General features: G+C 44.4%; 1 protein-coding gene across 1 annotated transcript in view; it reads left to right on the top strand.

Annotated features, from left to right (window-relative positions):
- Positions 1 to 1,598: 1,598 nt before the first annotated feature.
- Fyb2 (FYN binding protein 2) overlaps positions 1,599 to 18,339 on the top strand; it is a 103,586-nt gene continuing 86,845 nt past the window's right edge. Inside the window, exon 1 of the mRNA XM_055628906.1 lies at positions 1,599 to 1,768. Within this exon, the coding sequence (XP_055484881.1) occupies positions 1,760 to 1,768 (9 nt within the window). The 5' untranslated portion in view covers positions 1,599 to 1,759. The remainder of the gene's footprint in view (positions 1,769 to 18,339) is intronic.

The raw sequence follows: 18,339 nt of genomic DNA on the forward strand, positions 1-18,339 counted from the left end.
AGCACCCATGCCGTGGCTTACAAAGTTCTATGACTCCAGTTCCAGGAGATTAAAAACCCCTCTTCTGGCTTGGCAGGCATTTTAGACGTGTCCTGCATGTAAATACATGGAGGGAAAAAATACACAGAAATGGTTAATTCCTTTAAATTGTATGTAACATATCTCAGTAAATTCTTTCCCCTCTGCCCACTCCCCCCAGATCTTGCCATCCCTACTCACCCAATATCAAATTCTTTCTCTCTCAAACACAAAAGCAGCCTATATGTTCACCAACAGGAACTGATAATGAAGTGGGGCACATATATATGGTGGAATTTTATTCAGTTGTAAAGCAAAAATAAGTTATGAAATCCATAGGAAAATGGATACAACTAGAAAACATTGTATTGGTAACCCAGGCTTAGAAAGAAAAATACCACCTCCTTGCTCATATACAGATCCTAGCTTCTAAATGCTAACTACGGTTAGCGACAGGAGCAAGCATAGGAAGAGGCCAAGAAATTTAAAAGGACCCCAAGGGACGGAAAAGGGGGCCAAGCCTCACTCTTCTCTCTTGAGAAACCCTGCAGCTTGCTTGCTTACCCACCCTTCCGCCCTTTGGGGCTGTCCTGCCGCCAGCAGGGGGAGCCCTTCCGTTGGGCGCAGGGTGAAGTGGGAAGCCCAAAGTCCCCTGGGGTCCAGAGCTTTCTCTGTGGCGTATAATAACAGTAATAATAATAATTTGGTTTGATGCCATTCCAAGTTAGTGAGGTTGAAGCCAGCCTGGGGGTGAGACCCTGCGTCAAACAATAAATAAATACATAAATAAATGAATGCATAAACAGAACTTTAGTCCAAAAGAGCAAGAACACTCAGCAGGCTGCATATAAATCAGGGCACCTCCAATTTCCACGACAGCTATGAGACACCCCCTCTCCTCTCCCCGCAAATCTAGGAACTGAAGTTTGGCTTTCCAGCCAGGACCAGCTCTGTGCGGAAACAGCCAAGAAATCCGAACCCGAAGTCATCTTCAAGTCCGCCAGAGCCGCTTTCTTTCAGCACCCTACCGGTCACTCTAGGCTAGTTAAGACCATCTCTCTGAGCCCCAGGTCCTCTCCTGCTAAAATGAGCACAGCAGAACTTCCCGGGCTACTTGTAAGGGTTAAAGGGAGCCATGCATTCAAACACCATGACCGTGCCTGTCTTAAAACAGGTGTAGGTATTTTAACTTCCTCTCACCCCTCATTAAACGCACATGTCTGCTTTCTTTTCTCTGGCCCTGAGCAGCTTTTCCGAAATTAAGTAGCCATCAGCAGGGGCGGAGCTGGAAGAGGGTGTCACTAAAGGAGCTTTTTAGTGTCCCGGAGCTTTTCCTTCTAACTTCAGAGACAAGATGTGCTCACATGCCCGGCTCCCAGCAACTCCCCCGGGCGGGATGTCATGGGAGAGGACCCAACGCAGGCACAAAGTGAACCCCTTGCAGGGGGGAGTGGTGGGAGTCCCGGAGCCTTGGGAGCTTCAGCCTTCAGCCCACACTCCGCCCCCTACACCCCCCCCCCCCAGGGAGTAGGTCCCTCTAGGAGGATGGAGGCCCGCCCGGCTCCCAGCCCCGAGGAAGGGAGGAGCCACAGCACAGGTGGAGCAGGTGAGGAGCCTAGGCTCCCGCGTGTCCGGGAGGAGGGGAAGTGATTGCAAGCTGGCGAACGGAGGTTAGAGCACTGTTGGCCCCAGGATCCAGCTCTGGAAAGCTGGGATTGGGGTGCTGCCTCGGAGGACCACCATGGAAGAGGTAAGCCCCCACACCTCCGCTTCGGTATGGGCTGTCTGGGTGCCACCTCGCGGACTTAAGTTCCTTCCGAAGGAGGGAGCCCTGGAGAAAGAGCTGCCTGTTTGTCCGGGCTGCTGGGTCCGGAACAAACATGCTAGGTGTCCCGCTATGAACCTGGCCTGCTGGCCTTGCTTGGGCAGCCTGCGTCCTGCCCCTCTACAGCCCCCGGGGCGCGCTCTGCAACCCAGGCCACAGTTCAAGTGTTTGTCTCTTCATTGTTGACTTTCCCTCTCTGTCTGACCTTTGCGCTGGCAGCTGGGTGTCCAGGTCCAAGGACAGAGGGTGACTCTGGGAAGAGGTGGCCTCGTGGTGTGCCCGTGGCTTTACATCGCCGTTCCCTATTAACTCTGTGGGCCGGGGCAAAAGTGCTTATGCCCTTGAGCCCTTAAGCACTGACTAGGGTTCTCACTTCTGAAACAGGATTACACCAACTTGTGAGACTGGAGTTGCATGAAAAACTAGAGCCCAGGCTCGTGGTGGTGGTACCCCAAAAGCAGAGGCAGGAGAATTGAAAGGCTAGAGCCAGTCTGAGCCCCACAGGGAGACGCTGGAGGTTTTTGTTGCTGACAAAAGCAACAAAAGTTTTGAATGGCTAACCTTGTCTTCCCTTTCCCTCCCCTCATCCTTGCCTTGCTGTTCTCTCTGTTAGTGGCTTGCTTTTCACAGATGGATACGTGCTTGTAGTACTGTGTCTCTATTAGGTATTTGGAAGCAAATCATTTACTCCTGAAATTGTGCCGCTCCCCACCCAGATGTTCCGTTTACAATGGTGGATCCATTCAGCTGGGGCTCGGCAAGGACGGCTCTGGAGTGTTAAAGGGACAGCTGTGTCCCTTTAACTCACTCCATCTGGTCAGCTGAGTCTTGGAAAAGGGGAGGCAAGGAAGCCAATTCCATCCCCTGGAGAAGTCCTTCTACTGTCCCACCTGCAACACTATGGTGTTTAGAAACTTATTCTTTTTTTTTTTTTTTTTTTTTTTTTTGGAGGGGGGTGGAAGGAGCTTTTTATGGTAGAAAAGGTCTAACTTTATAGCACAGGCTGGCCTCAGACTCTCAGATGCTTGGATTACTGGCATGTTGGGCTCTATTCATCAATTTTGGGGACCCTCTTCCATGATGGCAACTTGCCAGGCTGAATCTACCTGTGAGGGCTCAGCAAAAGGAAAGTGAACTTACATTCTGCCCTCTCTGGCTAGCCAGGATCTGAACTGTCCACCACTATTTCTGCTTGTCACCCTGATGGGACAGAGGCCTAGAGGTCATTGACCCCGGGTTTTTTAGGTGAAGCAGCTGAAAGACAGAACATCACTGCTACACAGTATGACACTGCCAGTCAGAAGCAGGGCTAGGGCCTACGCTCAGGCTGGTGAATCACTGGTGGTTAGGGTTAGGGTTTAGTTTGGAAACTAAATGGCCAGAAGTGTGAGAACAGTAGATAGATTACCCAGTAGAGGGATGGTGCAGGGATCTAAGCAGGAAGTAGAGTGGCTCCAGCCAGTCTTAGCAGGGATGGTGGTTAGTGTCAGATTCCTGGTCTCTGACTTTGGATGACCGAACTAATGGTGTTTCGGCTTTATGATGCACAGAAGTGATGCTCACTTGGTAAAAACTACTTTGAGCTGTGAATTTTTTGATCTCTTCCTGGGTTAGCCCTGTGTGGTACTAGACAGGTAAATGAATATTCTATCTGTTCTCTGTTGCTAAGCAATGGGTTTTAGTAGGTTGGGTGTATTAACTGCATTTTTACCTTAGGATATGGCATGTTCACCATACCATGGGATGATTGTGCCATTATCCTGTGGTAAGTCAAGGTGCATCTGTATATTAAAGGTAGAGTCAACATGATATACTGAGTAGAAAAGGGAGGAAGGAAGAGGAGGGTTGATGACCCAAAGGCATGAAGGCTGAATTGCAGGAGGATAGAGCCAGCGTCTTCAGAGAAGGCTCAATACTGAGCAGTTTAGAAGGGGACCAGGAGACAGTTTTAGACATGGAATCATTGAAGGGCTAATTATACAGAGGAATAACCACCTTCAGAGTTCAAGGGAGAGGTTGAAGCAGGAGAATAAGCGGAAGAAGATCTATCTATGTTAGAAAAGTGTTGACACACATAGGTGTTTCAGACCGCATGGTGTTAATACTGACCTCACATTCTCCAACATTCTCAAGAGGCGAAAGCATGCTCCCTGTACAGAATCTGGGCCCAACTGCAGGCTGCCTTGAACATCACAGGTTGCCACGCTTGGCACTGTGGGACTTCACAGACTCCCAAGAAGCCATGCTGTTCCCACCTTCTTTTGAGAGCTGGTTCTTGCAGCCCTGAGCCAGATCAGCAGCCTTCTCCCCACAGTTTTCATGCTGAACATAACCTCATGTGGACCCTGACTGACAGTTCGGGCTGAGCCTAGCTTGCTAGCCTTCCCTCAGTGTTACCCCTCAGAGCCCCGCAGACCCCACCAGCACCAGGCAGACACCTTAGAATGGCTCTCATCCACATCCTGTGGATGGAAAACTCACTCACCTGGACCATGTTAATACTCCCCCTTCTACACAACTGGAAGATGCAGAAGGTGGGGTTCCTGTTTGTTTTAGGCCACTCAAGTTTCAGTTGTTTGGTCCTGTGTTAGTAGGTATTAAAAGAAATGGGCATTTTTAGTTCTTTTCAGTTATTAAAAGAAAAGTTATTTTTATCTGGCCATGGTGGTACACACCTGTAATCCTAGCATTTGGGAAGCCGAGGCAGGAAGACTAAATTCGAGACCCGCCTGTAATATATAGTGAGATTCTGTTCTTTAAAAAGAAGTTAGGACTGAACTGGTGCCACACACCTTTAATCTCAACACTCTGGAGGCAGAGAATACAGATCTCCGAGCTCAAGGCCAGCCTTATCTACATAGCAGTTCCAGACCATTCAAGCTTACACAGTGATACCCTGCCCCAAACAAACAACAACAAAAAAGTATTCTTTCTTATATAAATATATGGTTTGGGGGAATTCTAGAGGAGTATGTTTTGAGCTGGCTCACTTGGTAAAGTTCTTGCCACGCAAGCATTGAGAGCCTACATTCAATCCACAGCATGTCAAAATGCTAGGTATTGTCGTATATACCTATAATTCCCAAACTGAAAAGGGAGAGACTGGAGGATCCCAGGGGATTTGATGGACAATAGTCTGGCAGAATCAGTGAGCTCCAGGCTCAGTGAGAGAGCCTCAAGAACAACAAAGTGGGCAGCTCCTCGGGAATCACAGCCGAGGCTGACCTTTGGTCTCCACGTGCATATGTTTGTCTGTACGTATACACACAAATACGTACCTACCCTACATCTCATGCACACACATTCATGAAGGGGGCTGCTTTATTGAGCCTCCTACTGACAGGATGCTAAGTTCTCTTTCAAACTCAGAGTTAAGTGGTAGCCCACTCCGCGCCATTAGTCAGGTGTTTTCAGTTGTGTCCAGTCTTGGCAAGAGAGAGTTTGTAGCACTTTTTGAGCTCACCAGTCAAGGAGTCACCAAGCAGGCTTGACTGTTTTTGATGGATGAGCTTGAACCACATTATGAATCAAGCCACAGTGAAGCTCACCATTGCCCAGTGATTTGAGCAAGTGCTGGAACTGGGAAATTTCTCAAAGTCCAATCAGTATAACAACTCACAATTTACAAAGAAAACTGAGTGCCAGGGGCAGAAAATTGACAAAAGTTTTCTGACTACCCATCCAGTGTCTATACTTTGGATGTCCTGTAAATGTTCTTATATGGGTTGAGTTGGAAAGATCCATTCCTTAGACCCAGCTCTCATCATCTTGTGGTCATGGAGCAGGCATCTTCCATGTTCCAGGCCCCACATTAGCATCTGAGAGAGACCTGTTTTACAGTGTCATTTACTTGCTTAGCATTTCAGATGAGTGTCAAAGAAAATAAATGATGTAAAGTAGAATGATGACCATCACCCACCCGGAGACTCATTTCAGGAGCTGCTGTCTGAGCTGGTTGTCAGAGGAATGGGTAGCAATGTAGCAGAGGAAGAGGAGAGGGAGAAGAGTGGGGCGGGATGGAGAGCAGTAGCTCAGAGGGACACAGCGTGGTAGCGTGAGTCAGGACACATTCTTGAAGCTAAGTGTTAATGGGGTAGGATTTTTTTTTTTATGAAAATAAGTAGCCAAAATGGAATCCTAAGCTCTAGATAGACCTAGAGTTAAAAGGCCTTTTCCGATGCACGTGTTTTATTCTGAGAACTGAAGGAGCCACTGGGTGGGGTTGGGGGCAGGTTGCTTTTTCTCTGAGACCCTGTGGTGGTCCTGAGGCAGTAAGATATTACCAAGATCACATTTGCCTGATGTGGATAGAATCTAGGCCCTAATGCCTATGAAACATGGCTTAGTAAAGCTTCAAGAGAAATGTTTGTTTGGTTTTTTTTGTTTTGTTTTGTTTATTTATTTAAGTCTCAATAATCTGATGTTTAAGGAAAAGGTCCTAAGGAAGCATCTATTAATTAAATAATGGACGTGCCAGCTGTTTCCTGTCTGTATACCTCTCCAGTCCACAAGGATTAATTCCTGGGGATCCCAGCAACGACAGCCTCTGGCTGGTGAGCTTGTCTGCAGAAAGAAGAAACAGCTGCGATTAAGAGGTTGTCATCAAAGCAGAGTTTTAGTGGTGCATACTTGTAATCCCAGTACACAGAAGGCTGAGGCAGGAGGACTCCTGTGAGTTCCAGGCTAGTCTGGGTGATGGGTAAGACCTTGTCTTAAAAAAAAGAAGTTTACCCAATAAGTCACTGAATAAAAGGCTGCGCAGCTCACATCTGTCACATCTGTCTTGGCTAGGAGGCTATGGGAAGCATCCTCTTGGACTATGTTGTTTGGTCCTTTTTAGTGAGACAGGAAATGACGAAGGTCATTTCCCATTCATCCCTTATAGTGATCCCCACCCTCATCCAATCATCACTTCAAAGGGAAGAGTTAAATCTCCCTTCTCCAAATCATTCACCTACATTTCTCCTGAGAGAAACGTTCCCAGCGGGCAGCACTGGTCCTGTCATTCTGCCGCTGCGTCTTGTGAGCTGTCTCCGTGCCTGTGAGGTTGAACCAAGCTGACAAGGCTGGTGGTCTTCGCACCCATACAGCACCCTCCCACTTTAGCCATGATTTCTGGACTATGCCCGTTCCAGCCAGATGTTTCTGTAAGCATCTTCTCCCAGAGGTATGGCCTCTTGGCTGGTGTGACTCAAATCAGGCCCCGCTTTCCCAAGGATTCTTCCCCAGCTCCTTGGCCACAATTGGTCTCTTCTCTCCTTGCAAGACCCCAGGCCTTGAGTAGATCCAAAGGTCCCATGGCACTCTGGGGTCCGTGGAGGAAGGCATTGTCATGCTGTAAGAGACTGGAAAGCTTGCCTCTTAAAGGCATAGCCCCTGAAGCAGACTGACCGGTCTGTCCCTAGCTCTGACAAACACCAGTTCTTTGAGCAAGATATTTAATTTCTCAGTGCCCCAGGTGTTCCCTTTGTAAAGGAGAGAAAATAATGTCTGTTGCTTAGCATTCCATAGAGGCTTAAAAATGTTCATACATACAAAGAACTCAGACCAGCCCCCGGGCTCAAAGGGCAGATAATGCCACACCTGACATGACAGTAACTCATGGGGGAAACGGTGGACGGTGGCTGTTACCGTTGGAGTGTGTCATTCTTCTCCAGAGTCGAAGGCCAGGCCTGCATTCCTTGGGGAGCACATGTCTTATTTTGAGGGCTATTTATCGAATAGTCAAATTGAAGTGAGGCCATATGAGTCTGTTTTAATCCAGCATGAGTGACATCCTCAGGGGGGGAAAAAATTCAAACAGGGGAATATGCAGAGGTTGGACAGTGAGGACACCATGTGAACATCAAGACTTCCGTCAAACTCCAAGCTGAGAGGAAGGACCTACCATCCTCAAGCTCAAACTGACCCTACCCACAGCTGGAACTTGGACATTTACCTCCCAGAACCATCACACAACGAATGTCTCTTGCTTAAAGCCATAACCCGTGGCATAATCATGGAGGCCCCAGCAAAACTCTGCAGGAACCCATATACTACACGGCAACAAAGAAAGTTGACGTTGACGCTTTTCAATATTCAGGGTGCTATTTTCTGTCGCTGTTTGGATCTACCCCCCCCCCCCAAACAGCAGCCATGCATAGCTCTTTAGAGAAGGACCCTGAGAAAGTGCTACATGGGGACTGGACAGAAGTAAGGTTGATATCAAAGTCAACACATCCCTGGAAGCATTTTCAAAGGTCAATCAAAACGCCCCATTTGCTGGGGCTCGTTAAATACAGACAAGCTGTATAGACTGTGCTTCAGAAATATCAAGTGAGTTTCCACCCTGACCATGGAAAGAGTTCAAAACTTGAATTTCTCCGGTCTCCTGACTATTTTTATCATCATCTTCCCATTTTACAGATAGGGCAGGATCCTGGTGCAAACTAAGACTGATTAACTCTAAGTGTCCTTCTTTTGTGATTTTTTTTTTTTTTTTTTTTACATCTTATTGACTTATTTATTGGGTGTGTGTTTTCATGGTGCATAAGTGTGGAGGTCAGAGGACAACTGACTAGTGAGAGCTGCTGCTTTTCTTCCACCATGTGGATCCTAGGACTCAAACTCAGGTGATCAGGCTTGGCAGAAAGTGCCTTTGTGCACTAAGCCGTGGTTCCCAACCTTCTTAACACCATGACCCTTTAACCCAGTTCCTCATATTGTGTCGACCCCAACCTTCAAATTATTTCATTGCTACTTCCTAACTGTGATTTTGCTACTATTATGAATCACAATATAAATAGCTGATATGCAGGGTATCTGATATGCAGGCTCCCAAGGGGGTTGTGACCCACGGGTTTGAGAACCATTGCCATAAGCCCTCTTGCTGGCCTTCTAGTTGCAGTTCTTGATGACTGGCTTTGTCCCTTTCATCATAATGACAGTGGATGTTGTATGGGACAGAGGACAAAATGTGAATCCAGGAGACCTGCATGTGAGCCACCATCTGCCACGCACTTGCCATTTGTCCCCAGACAAGTCAGTTGTCTTCTGTGACTTTAATCTTTCTTATCTGTATGTGTATATAGAAACACCTGCCAACTTTGTCAGTTAGGATTACCTTTTGAATAGTATATTTGAATAAACTGAAAATTTACAATGCTATCCTTACGGTTGATGATATTGTCAAGGTCCCCCATCCATAGAATTATAGCAGAGCCACCATAGGCATGCAAACCAATTTTTAAGCCCTGAGGCTCCACACACACACACCTTTGGACTAGCTCACAGCTCGCCTCAAAGATTAGCCGTGGCTGAAGGCCAGAGAAAAGAAAAGGGCTTGGAAGCTAGGTTTGTTTCTAATTATTTTGAGGACTGGCAGTATCATTTCACGTTTTAAAGGACCAATGGAGACAGGCTAGTTTCAAGTGCCATTTAAAAACAAAGTACCCATGGCTGTTCTGCTTCTTCTCAATAGCTCTAGGGGCTTTCTTGTTTGGTTGGTTGTTGCTGCTACTGGTTTTTTTTTTTTTTTTTTTTATTGTTTGTTGCTCTTGCTGCTTTTTAAACACTGTTGTGTTCTATTTTGAGTAATAAGGATGAACCTACCACTTTTTGTATGCTACCTTACCAAACCTTTCTTCTTTCTTTTTGTATCTCTTTTTAAAGGCAGGGTCTCATTAACATGTAGATGCCTAGGCTAGTATTGAACTCACTCTGTAGCCCAGGAAGTCCTCGAACTTTCAGGCCTCCTGCCTCAGCCTCCAGAATAGCTGATATCATAGGGCCTGTACCACCAGGATCTGCAATAATGCTATTTTGAGTATGTGGATTGTGTGTACTGGGACTTCATTTTGTCTTATGTGGTGTGAGCAAAGAGCACGAGGCTGAGGGTGTCGGGGCTCTTATCTAATTTGATGTCCACCTCTAAGGCCTGAAGATGAATTATTTCCGCTCTGTGGCCTTTGGCTCAGTCGCTTGTAAAGGAGGATTTAAATATGGAGAGCAGACAGCTAAGAGCACCTAGCGGCAGAACTGTCTGCGCTGTCTGAGTGCTGTAAGGAGCTGCTGAAGAATGTGGTGCAGGCAGAGTGGCCCTGATCTGAAAACTCCGAGTCAGAAGTTTTCTCCCATCTGAGCTGGTCTGAGACTGACATGTTATCACAAATAGAGAGTTTTCACACCACCATCTTTTGATTCATGCACAGAACTATTCAGGCTACCTTCAGGCTGTGCGTATAAGGTATATATGACATATACATGAATCTTGTATGGAGTTTGTCTCATGGGTGTTTCTGTAAAAGAAAACGGAGTCTTATATAGAAAGCGCTTAACTTGTTACATAACCTATTATTCTTTTAGCACTGGCTGTTAGTGATAAAATCCCTGTATCTTCTACATTTTACGGGGTATGGTGTGGTGGGACTTGTAGGTGTGAATTGTCACAGAAGGCCTGGCACTGGCATATTTGACTGTGGTTGTCTGCGGGGGTGGAGGGGACAACAAGGGAATTGTATTACAGAAGAGAGCATAAACTACAGTCATAAAGCATACCCACACGGCCAAGTTACTAAAGGCTTTTGAGGTTAAGTTTCTCTTAATGTTGACCGGAATTAACAACACATCACCCACCTTTTTCTAGATGATTATGGAAAGCAGATGACATCCCTGAGGAAACGGTTTCATGAATTATGATGCAAAATAGAAACAGAAGGAAATTATGACAGAGAGGTGTTGTATAGACTGGATAGATACGTAAGGTAGGATGAGGACAGGGACCTAGGGCAGCTCTCCCCTACTCTGTTGAATCTTCAGATCATCAGTTACATATCTCACTTCTTTGACAAAAGTAACTAAAAAAAAAAAAAACAAAAAAAAAAGGTTTCTTTGGATTGGGCTTACAGTTCCAGAAAATGCAGTCCATGATGACAGAGAAATATGTCAGCAGGAACAAGAGCCTGCTGGTCACAGCGTATCCAAACAGCCTCAAACACAGTAACTAATACTTGTATTCAGATTCCATTCTATTGTCCAGGACAGCGGCTCGTGTAATGGTACCCCTCCCATTTACTGTGTATCACTGGGAAGGAAGTCCACTGAGGAACTGCCTAGATTGCATTGGCCTGTGGACACCTCTAGGGGGAGTTGTCTGGATTGTTAACTGATGTAGGATGGCCCCGCCCATCATGGATGGCACTGTAAATGGTCAGTACAGGTAGTCTTGGACTATGTAAAGAAGCTAATTAAGCATGGATTTCACTAGAGAGACAGAAAAACAAACAAACAAACAAATAAAAAGTGTTCCTCCATTTTTCCTACTTCAAATTCCTCCTTGAACTCCTGCCCTGACTTCCCTCATAGACCTGTAACCTGCAAACTGAAATAAACCATTGACTCACCTTTATAGCTTTAGGTCAGAGTGCTTTACCACAGCGACAGAAATAAAGCTAGACTAGGGTGAGTCTTCCTGCCTCGATTCATGTAATCTAGATAATCCCTCACAGACTTTGCCCTGCTGGCTCTGAATCCTACCAAGGGGAAGTCAAGATCAGCCCTCATTACTGGCGTAGCATCTAGGTTCATAAAGGCGTGTTTTTAAGTCAGTAAGCCCAAGCATAAATTAAGTAGAAGCATGAAGGGTCATGGGCTTCCACTGGTGAAATGTTTATACAGGAAATATTATCATCCTACCCGGCCTCTAGCTAGGAAGCTTTTGAAAAGGAAGAAGGCAAATATAAGTGTCTGTTAATCTAAAGACTGCATAGGAATCCATTTGGGGGGGAGAATAGAAAAAGGTGTCAATAGCCTTTCCAACAGACAACTAGAGATTTTGTGCAAAACAGAAATTTGATACGAAAGTACAATTTCGGTGCCTTTGTGGCTTGTCTCGTTTGGGCATATGTTAAATTCAGTATGAATGTTCATGTCCATCTGACTGTAGAGCGATTAAACATGCTTCCCTCCTCTATTTTTCCCTTCACTCTACGAGTTTGTCCAACGTTGGCTTGTGTTCATCTCCCTTTACCTAGCATGCCTCTCTTCTCTAGTTTCCACTCTAAAAGCCTTTCTTTTGGGAAAGTCTTGCCAAGTCAGCCTTTTAGCACCATGGCCAATACTGCTTAGTACTTACTTTGCTCTCTTAACAATTCCCAGCTTCTTTTCAAGTTCTACTGGAGTCATGTGACAGGTACTGGCCAGTGGGCTGTGAGTGGAAGTGATGCTCCAGGCACCTGCAAGTGTGTATGAATCTCTTTCCCTTCTGAACCTGCCTCAGGTGTGGGGATGTGACATGCTGCATGGTGGATCTCTGAGCAAATGTGAAGAGCAGAATCCTCCTCTAAATCAGGTTGTGCATGTGGAAGAGAGGGCTAGAATAGAAGAGGAAAGACCTTGTATTAAGCCAGTGAGCTCTGGGGTCAACAAAACCTATTCTATACTAACCACTACTCACCCCATTTTCATTAGAGCATGAGTACTGCTTTCCTATGGATGTTGGAACAAGCGGGGCCACAGGGCCACACACCTCCTGTGGCCAAGAGAAGAATCTGTCTCCCCCACCCTTTTCAGCTTAGAAACCACTTGGCTGTCATTGTTTGTAGCTCCTTCAGCATCAAGGCCAGCAGCATGTCTTCTTCTCTTCTCTGCGATGGTGGCTGCCAGCCTTATGTCTTTTAAAACAATGAGTTTCTCACCTCTGTTCCATAATGGCCTTGAGAATATGCTAAACCACCTGGATGAGCCAAGGGCTCATTTCCAAAGTCTCTTCGCCATGTAAGACATCATAATAAAATATATTTGCAGGTCCCCAGAGTTAGTACATGAGCATCTTTAGGAGCATGAAGGGTATCATTTAACCTCCTCCTTTCCTAGTCCATCTTGGCCAGTTGTTTTCAGAGAAGTCATCCAAATGGGAAAATAGCTAATCCTTCCCTATACAATATATTTACCATATATTGAATTCCAGAGTTTTTTCTTACTGTTATCTTGTCTGCTAATTTATATGATCAATAAGAAAGATAGATGGATGGAGCTACAACCAGGATGTAAAGTGAATAAAAAATAAATTAATTAATAAAAAAAAGAATGATGATAGCTACAATGATAACAGGTGTGTTTGGAGTCATGGGCACTGTTCTCTTTCTGTGAAGAATATAACTGTACCACCTGGCAATCTGACAGGGATCAATAACCAGTGTAGAAAATCTCAAGTAGAAAAACTGAACCCTAGTGAGTTTAAATAGTCACATCTTGAGACGACAGAGCGACAAAGTCATGGATCCAGTGGTTAAAACTGTGTCTATGTGATCAGGGATCTTTCCTTTAACAGGCAGGCTGCCAAGAGCCCATAAAAGAAAACAATTTAGGCCTTTCTCAGTTTGGTGTGACTTTAATAAGGAAGACACACAACAACAATATCCTATCCTTGCAGCGGGGACAATAACACCACACTTGAGCAACTAGACTCAGTTGGGTGAGTCAGAAAAGGTGAGATCATCTCTGACTCAGGCTTTAAAGGATGACATTACTACAGGAAGGTTTTCCCCAACCAGGAGTAAACACACATCTACCTATGCTCTTCTTCTGGGCGCCAATAAACCAAAGTATAATTCTACCAAAGTCTAACTCAGGAACCCATGCCTTCACTGGGCTCACTTACAGAAGATGCCTGAGGGGCTCTAATCTTTGTAGGTGCCCCAAAGCAGTCACCCTATCAGGAAGCCTGAGCCAGAATGAATAATGACTTCCCAACAGCCGCATTGAGGGAGTCTACCCTTTTGCTAACCTTCCACACACTGCACCGTCCAGCGCCTTCTGAGACCACAAGGCCTTATGTAATTGGGACAGAAGTACAAACAATAGGTAGGAGAGTGTGGGAGGAAGTAACTGAATCTCAAGTGAGGATCGACTTTCTCCACATTCCCAACCCCTTCTTCTGTGAAAGAATGTCAACAATCTACAGGCTGGATCTTGAAGTCTCTTGAGAGTAGCCATGGCTACTTTGATGAACGTGATGGCCATTATGCTAAAAGGACAGCATGACATAGTTCAAGCAATGGAGGACAGGAGTGGGAAATGCATTCTGGCCAATGAGTGTGTCCCCATCCACCTGTGGCAGGAAAGAGGGTGCCTGGAGGAGCCGCAGGCTGAGTGTGTATCTGCAGTGTAGAGTGTGGCATGGTGCAGAACAGAAACAAGAGGACTTGTGCACCTCTGTTGAGGATTGAATAAGACTCTTAGGCAAGGAGTATTAGGAGCATATGATGATCATAGCAGATCTGGAATTCACTAAGTCTTTCTCCTCCACTTTGTCCTCTTCTGGGCTGTTCAGGAGCCAGTAAGGACATGGTTAGGGACTGGTTTTCAGATCTGAAACCGTTTCACAGAATCATTGTGGGTCGGATGTTCAGCTGTCCCACTCTTCTCCAGATTTCAGTGAGCCTTATTCATCCAGTCATCAATTCACAATTACTTTTGATCTTCCACAGATAGAGTGTGCTGCTCTGGATACTGATGTCCTTTGCTAATCTAGGTCTATGTATTCAGCTCTTTCTACCATCCTATCATGGTAGACACACTGCTGCACACATCTAAAGAAAATGCCTTCAACCTGAATTACATTCTATTCTATTCAAAACATCTTCCAACTTCTCTTGATTTGATATTTATAAGAACCTTACTAATGAGAAAGAATAAATACAATTATTTCCATTTTAGCTATTACCAAGATAAAGAGAGATTGCGTATCTTTAATTGGTCAACAAATATTTTAACTAACTTCCTCAAGAACTGACATATTCTGTGAGAATTAATCAACATGAACCTATTAATTTTTTACTCTAGTGTCATGATAGACCCTGGGGTTTCTAATCCTTACCACAAACTTCCCAAACCAGAAGCAAGCTCATGTTATAAGTCAATGATCCTCAATCTGGGGGTTAAATGACACAGATACACAATTTATAACAGTGGCATTACAATTATAAAGTAGCAATGAAACAGTTTTATGGTTGGAGGTCAGCACAACATGAGGAACTGTATTTTTTATTTTTATTTTTTTATATTAATTAGTTACAATTTATTTACTTTGTATCCCAGATGTAGTCCCTTCCCTCATTCCCTCCCAATCTCACCCTTCCTCCTTCATCTCCTCCCATGGCCCTCTCCAAGTCCACTGATAAGGGTGGTCCTCCTCACCTTCGCTCTGAACCTAGCCTATCAGGTCTCATCAGGACTGGCTGCATGCCTTCCTCTGTAGTCTGGTAAAACTGTTCTTTCCTCAGGGGGAGGTGATTAAAGAGCCAGCCACTAAGTTCATGTCAGATGTCTCTGACATGTTCCCCTTACTAGCGAACTCACTTGGATACTGAGCTGCCATGGGCTACATCTGGGCAGGGGCTCTAGGTTATCTCCATGCATGGTCCTTGGTTGGAGTATCAGTCTCACAAAAGACTCCATGTGTCCAGATTTTTTGGTTCTGTTACTCTCCTTGTGGAGCTCCTGTCCCCTCCAGGTCTTTCTATCTCTCACTTATTTCATAAGATTCCCTGCACTCTGCCCAAAGTTTGGTTATGAGCCTCAGCATCTGCTTTGATACCTGCTGGGTAGAGTCAGAGGCCCTCTGTGATAGGCTCCTGTCTTGTTTCCTATTTTCTCCCTCTTCTGATTTCCATCCTGTTTGGCTTTCTGAGTGAGGATTGATCATCTTACCCAGGGTCCTCCTTCTTGCTTAGCTTCTTTAGGTGTACAGATTTTAGTATGTTTATCCTATATTATATGTCTAATATTCACTTATAAGTGAGTATATACCATGTGTGTCTTTCTGCTTCTGGGATACCTCACTCAGAATAATCCTTTCTAGGTCTCACCATTTGCCTGCAAATTTTATGATTTCATTGTTTTTAATTGCTGAGTAGTATTCCATTGTGATTAGGAACTGTATTATAGGGCTGTAGCATTATTAGGAAGGCCGAGAGCCACTGCTCTAGAGGAGTAAACTAAAGCTCTGAGGTACTACTCTAGTGTTATTTCTTCTTTCAGCTTAGTCTCCAGGGAATCAGATCCTCTTGAGAAGCCAAAGCTTACATGTACCACAGGCTCAGAAAGCCATCACTTCACACATTCTATTCTCTCAAAGTTAAATGATTGCCTGTGATTTTTTTTAAAACTTTTTGTGGTATCCTGTGGCTTTAAAAGTCTTATTTGTTCTTCTTGTTTCTTAACACACAGAAAAACCCAGCCATCACTCTTGGAGCCAAGCATGCTACACAGATTGCTTGTGTTACTCCACTCTCCCACTATTCTGACCATTTACCTCAAGCTGGTTTCTGAGCCAAGTTCTGATCTGTCCCAGCATCCATGAGAAAATTCAAGTCCATCTCCAGCTGATGGCTTTGTCAGCTTCTTTCCTCATCAGGGCTCTCTTTGTTATCCCCCACATTTCGCTGACTACACTTAAAGAGGGACCCCCCCAGAACAGAGCAGAAATCAGCAGAATACAGCTTGCAGAAGGGGTATGGTGCTATTGTTCTGAGTGAGCACCTTTAGCAGGCCTCGGCTTAAGCTGAAAGCAGAAAGAAGAAGAGGAGAGAGGAAAGTCAAAGGGTGATTTTGCAGATCTGAGGTAAAGTGTTAAGATATGTAGATCAGTAACATGACTACGTAAACATGAGATGAACAAGGACAACAACAGACATATTAGCATGGACTGGGTTTGGGGAGCCCATGAGCCCTCAATCCTACATAAAGAACTATAGGCAACTGAGGAGTGCCAAAAACAAAGAATTGTCTTCCTCAGGGAAGAGCACGTGGGTTGTCACTTGCCAAATGGTCAGCTCTGAGAACAGACATACAGGTAATGTTGTGCAGACCAAACAGGTTGTATTTCTATATTTAGGAATCTATATGTATGCATATATTCACATATGTAACAACAAGCCATGAAAAATGAGGCCACGACTTTTAAAGAGAGCAAGGGAGGATATATAGGAAGGTTTGGAGGGAGGAAACAGGCACAGGAAATGATATAAACTCAAAAAAAAAAAGAAAAGAAAAGAAAAAAATTCTGACCTAGACTGTAGGTCAGAAGGACTGGAGAGGTAGTTTAACAGTTAAGACCATTTGTTGCTTTTGCAGAAGACTGGAGTTCAGTTCCCAGCACCAACCTGGTAGCTTACAACCACCTATAACTCTAGCCCACAGATATCGAAAACCCTCCTCTGGTCTCCACAAACATCTTCATGCATGTGTGCATACACAATGCACATACACACACATAAAAGTAAAATATTCATTTTTTAAAATAAAACATTCGCACAAAACACACATAAAAATAAAATAAATCTCTAAACAATGATACTATGAAAATTTTTTGCAGCATAATTGTTACATATTTCCAATTAATCATCAATAAACACCACTTTCCTTTTCTCTATAGATCATAATTCATTTTTAATTGTTAATACATTTATTTTTTTAAGCACATCATATAATATACTAATGTTATTACCTAGGTTGTAAAAGGACCATGCATGGAGAGGACCTAGGCCCCCTGCTCAGATGGAGCTGATAGGCAGCTCAGTCTCCATGTGGGTCCTTGAGTAAAGGGAGCTGTCTCTGACATGGACTCTGTTGCCTGCTCTTTGATCACTTCCCACTAGTGTGTGGGGGGGTGCTTTACAGGCCACAGAGGAAAAAGATGCAAGCCGTCCTGAAGAGACTTGATAGTCTGTGGCCAGCTGGTAAGGGAGGAGGGCTCCCCCTTTCTGAGGACCAGGGAAGGGGGATGGGGGGAGAGGGATGGAGGTGGGACCAGGAGGAGATAAAAGAAGGGGGATATGATTAGGATATGAAGTGAATTTTTAAAAATCCGGGTTGTATATATATTTATTGCATTGCTTTTGAGAATTGTTATACTGAAATTTTATTTCAGAATGGATTTTTTATTCATACTTCACAGTACATTAATACTGTACAGCAAATTATTAGCAAAGTATTAAGATTCCAGAAGAGCATGCATGCCTTAAGCTAGGGAAGCTAAAAGGAAACATTCTGGATTTTTATATCTTGGTCTGTGGTAATCATTATATCTTAATAAGTTGTCTTCATTTTCCATTATGTTACTTTCATGGTCATGTGAGCTCTCACTCCTATGTTAACAATTGTTTTAGAGACAAAATAAAGTTTACCTTATACCGTTCAAAGCTAATAAATAAGTAAATAAATATTACCACTAGAACATTTAAAATTGAAGATGAAGAGGAAGAAGAGTGGCTATGATGAATGTTGAAAAAGAGGGCCCAAGACTGAAGCATCTCTGTTACTGGAAAGTAAAACACCACATATCAGAACAGGTAAATGGTCTTCCCATTAGAAAATACCAGGCTGATTAACTTCAGCACTTTTTTCATTTAACCACAGATGATCACCCTGCCGGTATTAACATCATAATCATGAGCGAACCAACATTACCATCATCATCATCATCATCATCATCATCATCATCATCATCATCATCA

The sequence above is a fragment of the Psammomys obesus genome, unplaced genomic scaffold (genome assembly GCF_907164565.1).
Source record: "Psammomys obesus unplaced genomic scaffold, mPsaObe1.curated_primary_1811, whole genome shotgun sequence".
Taxonomy (NCBI): domain Eukaryota; kingdom Metazoa; phylum Chordata; class Mammalia; order Rodentia; family Muridae; genus Psammomys; species Psammomys obesus.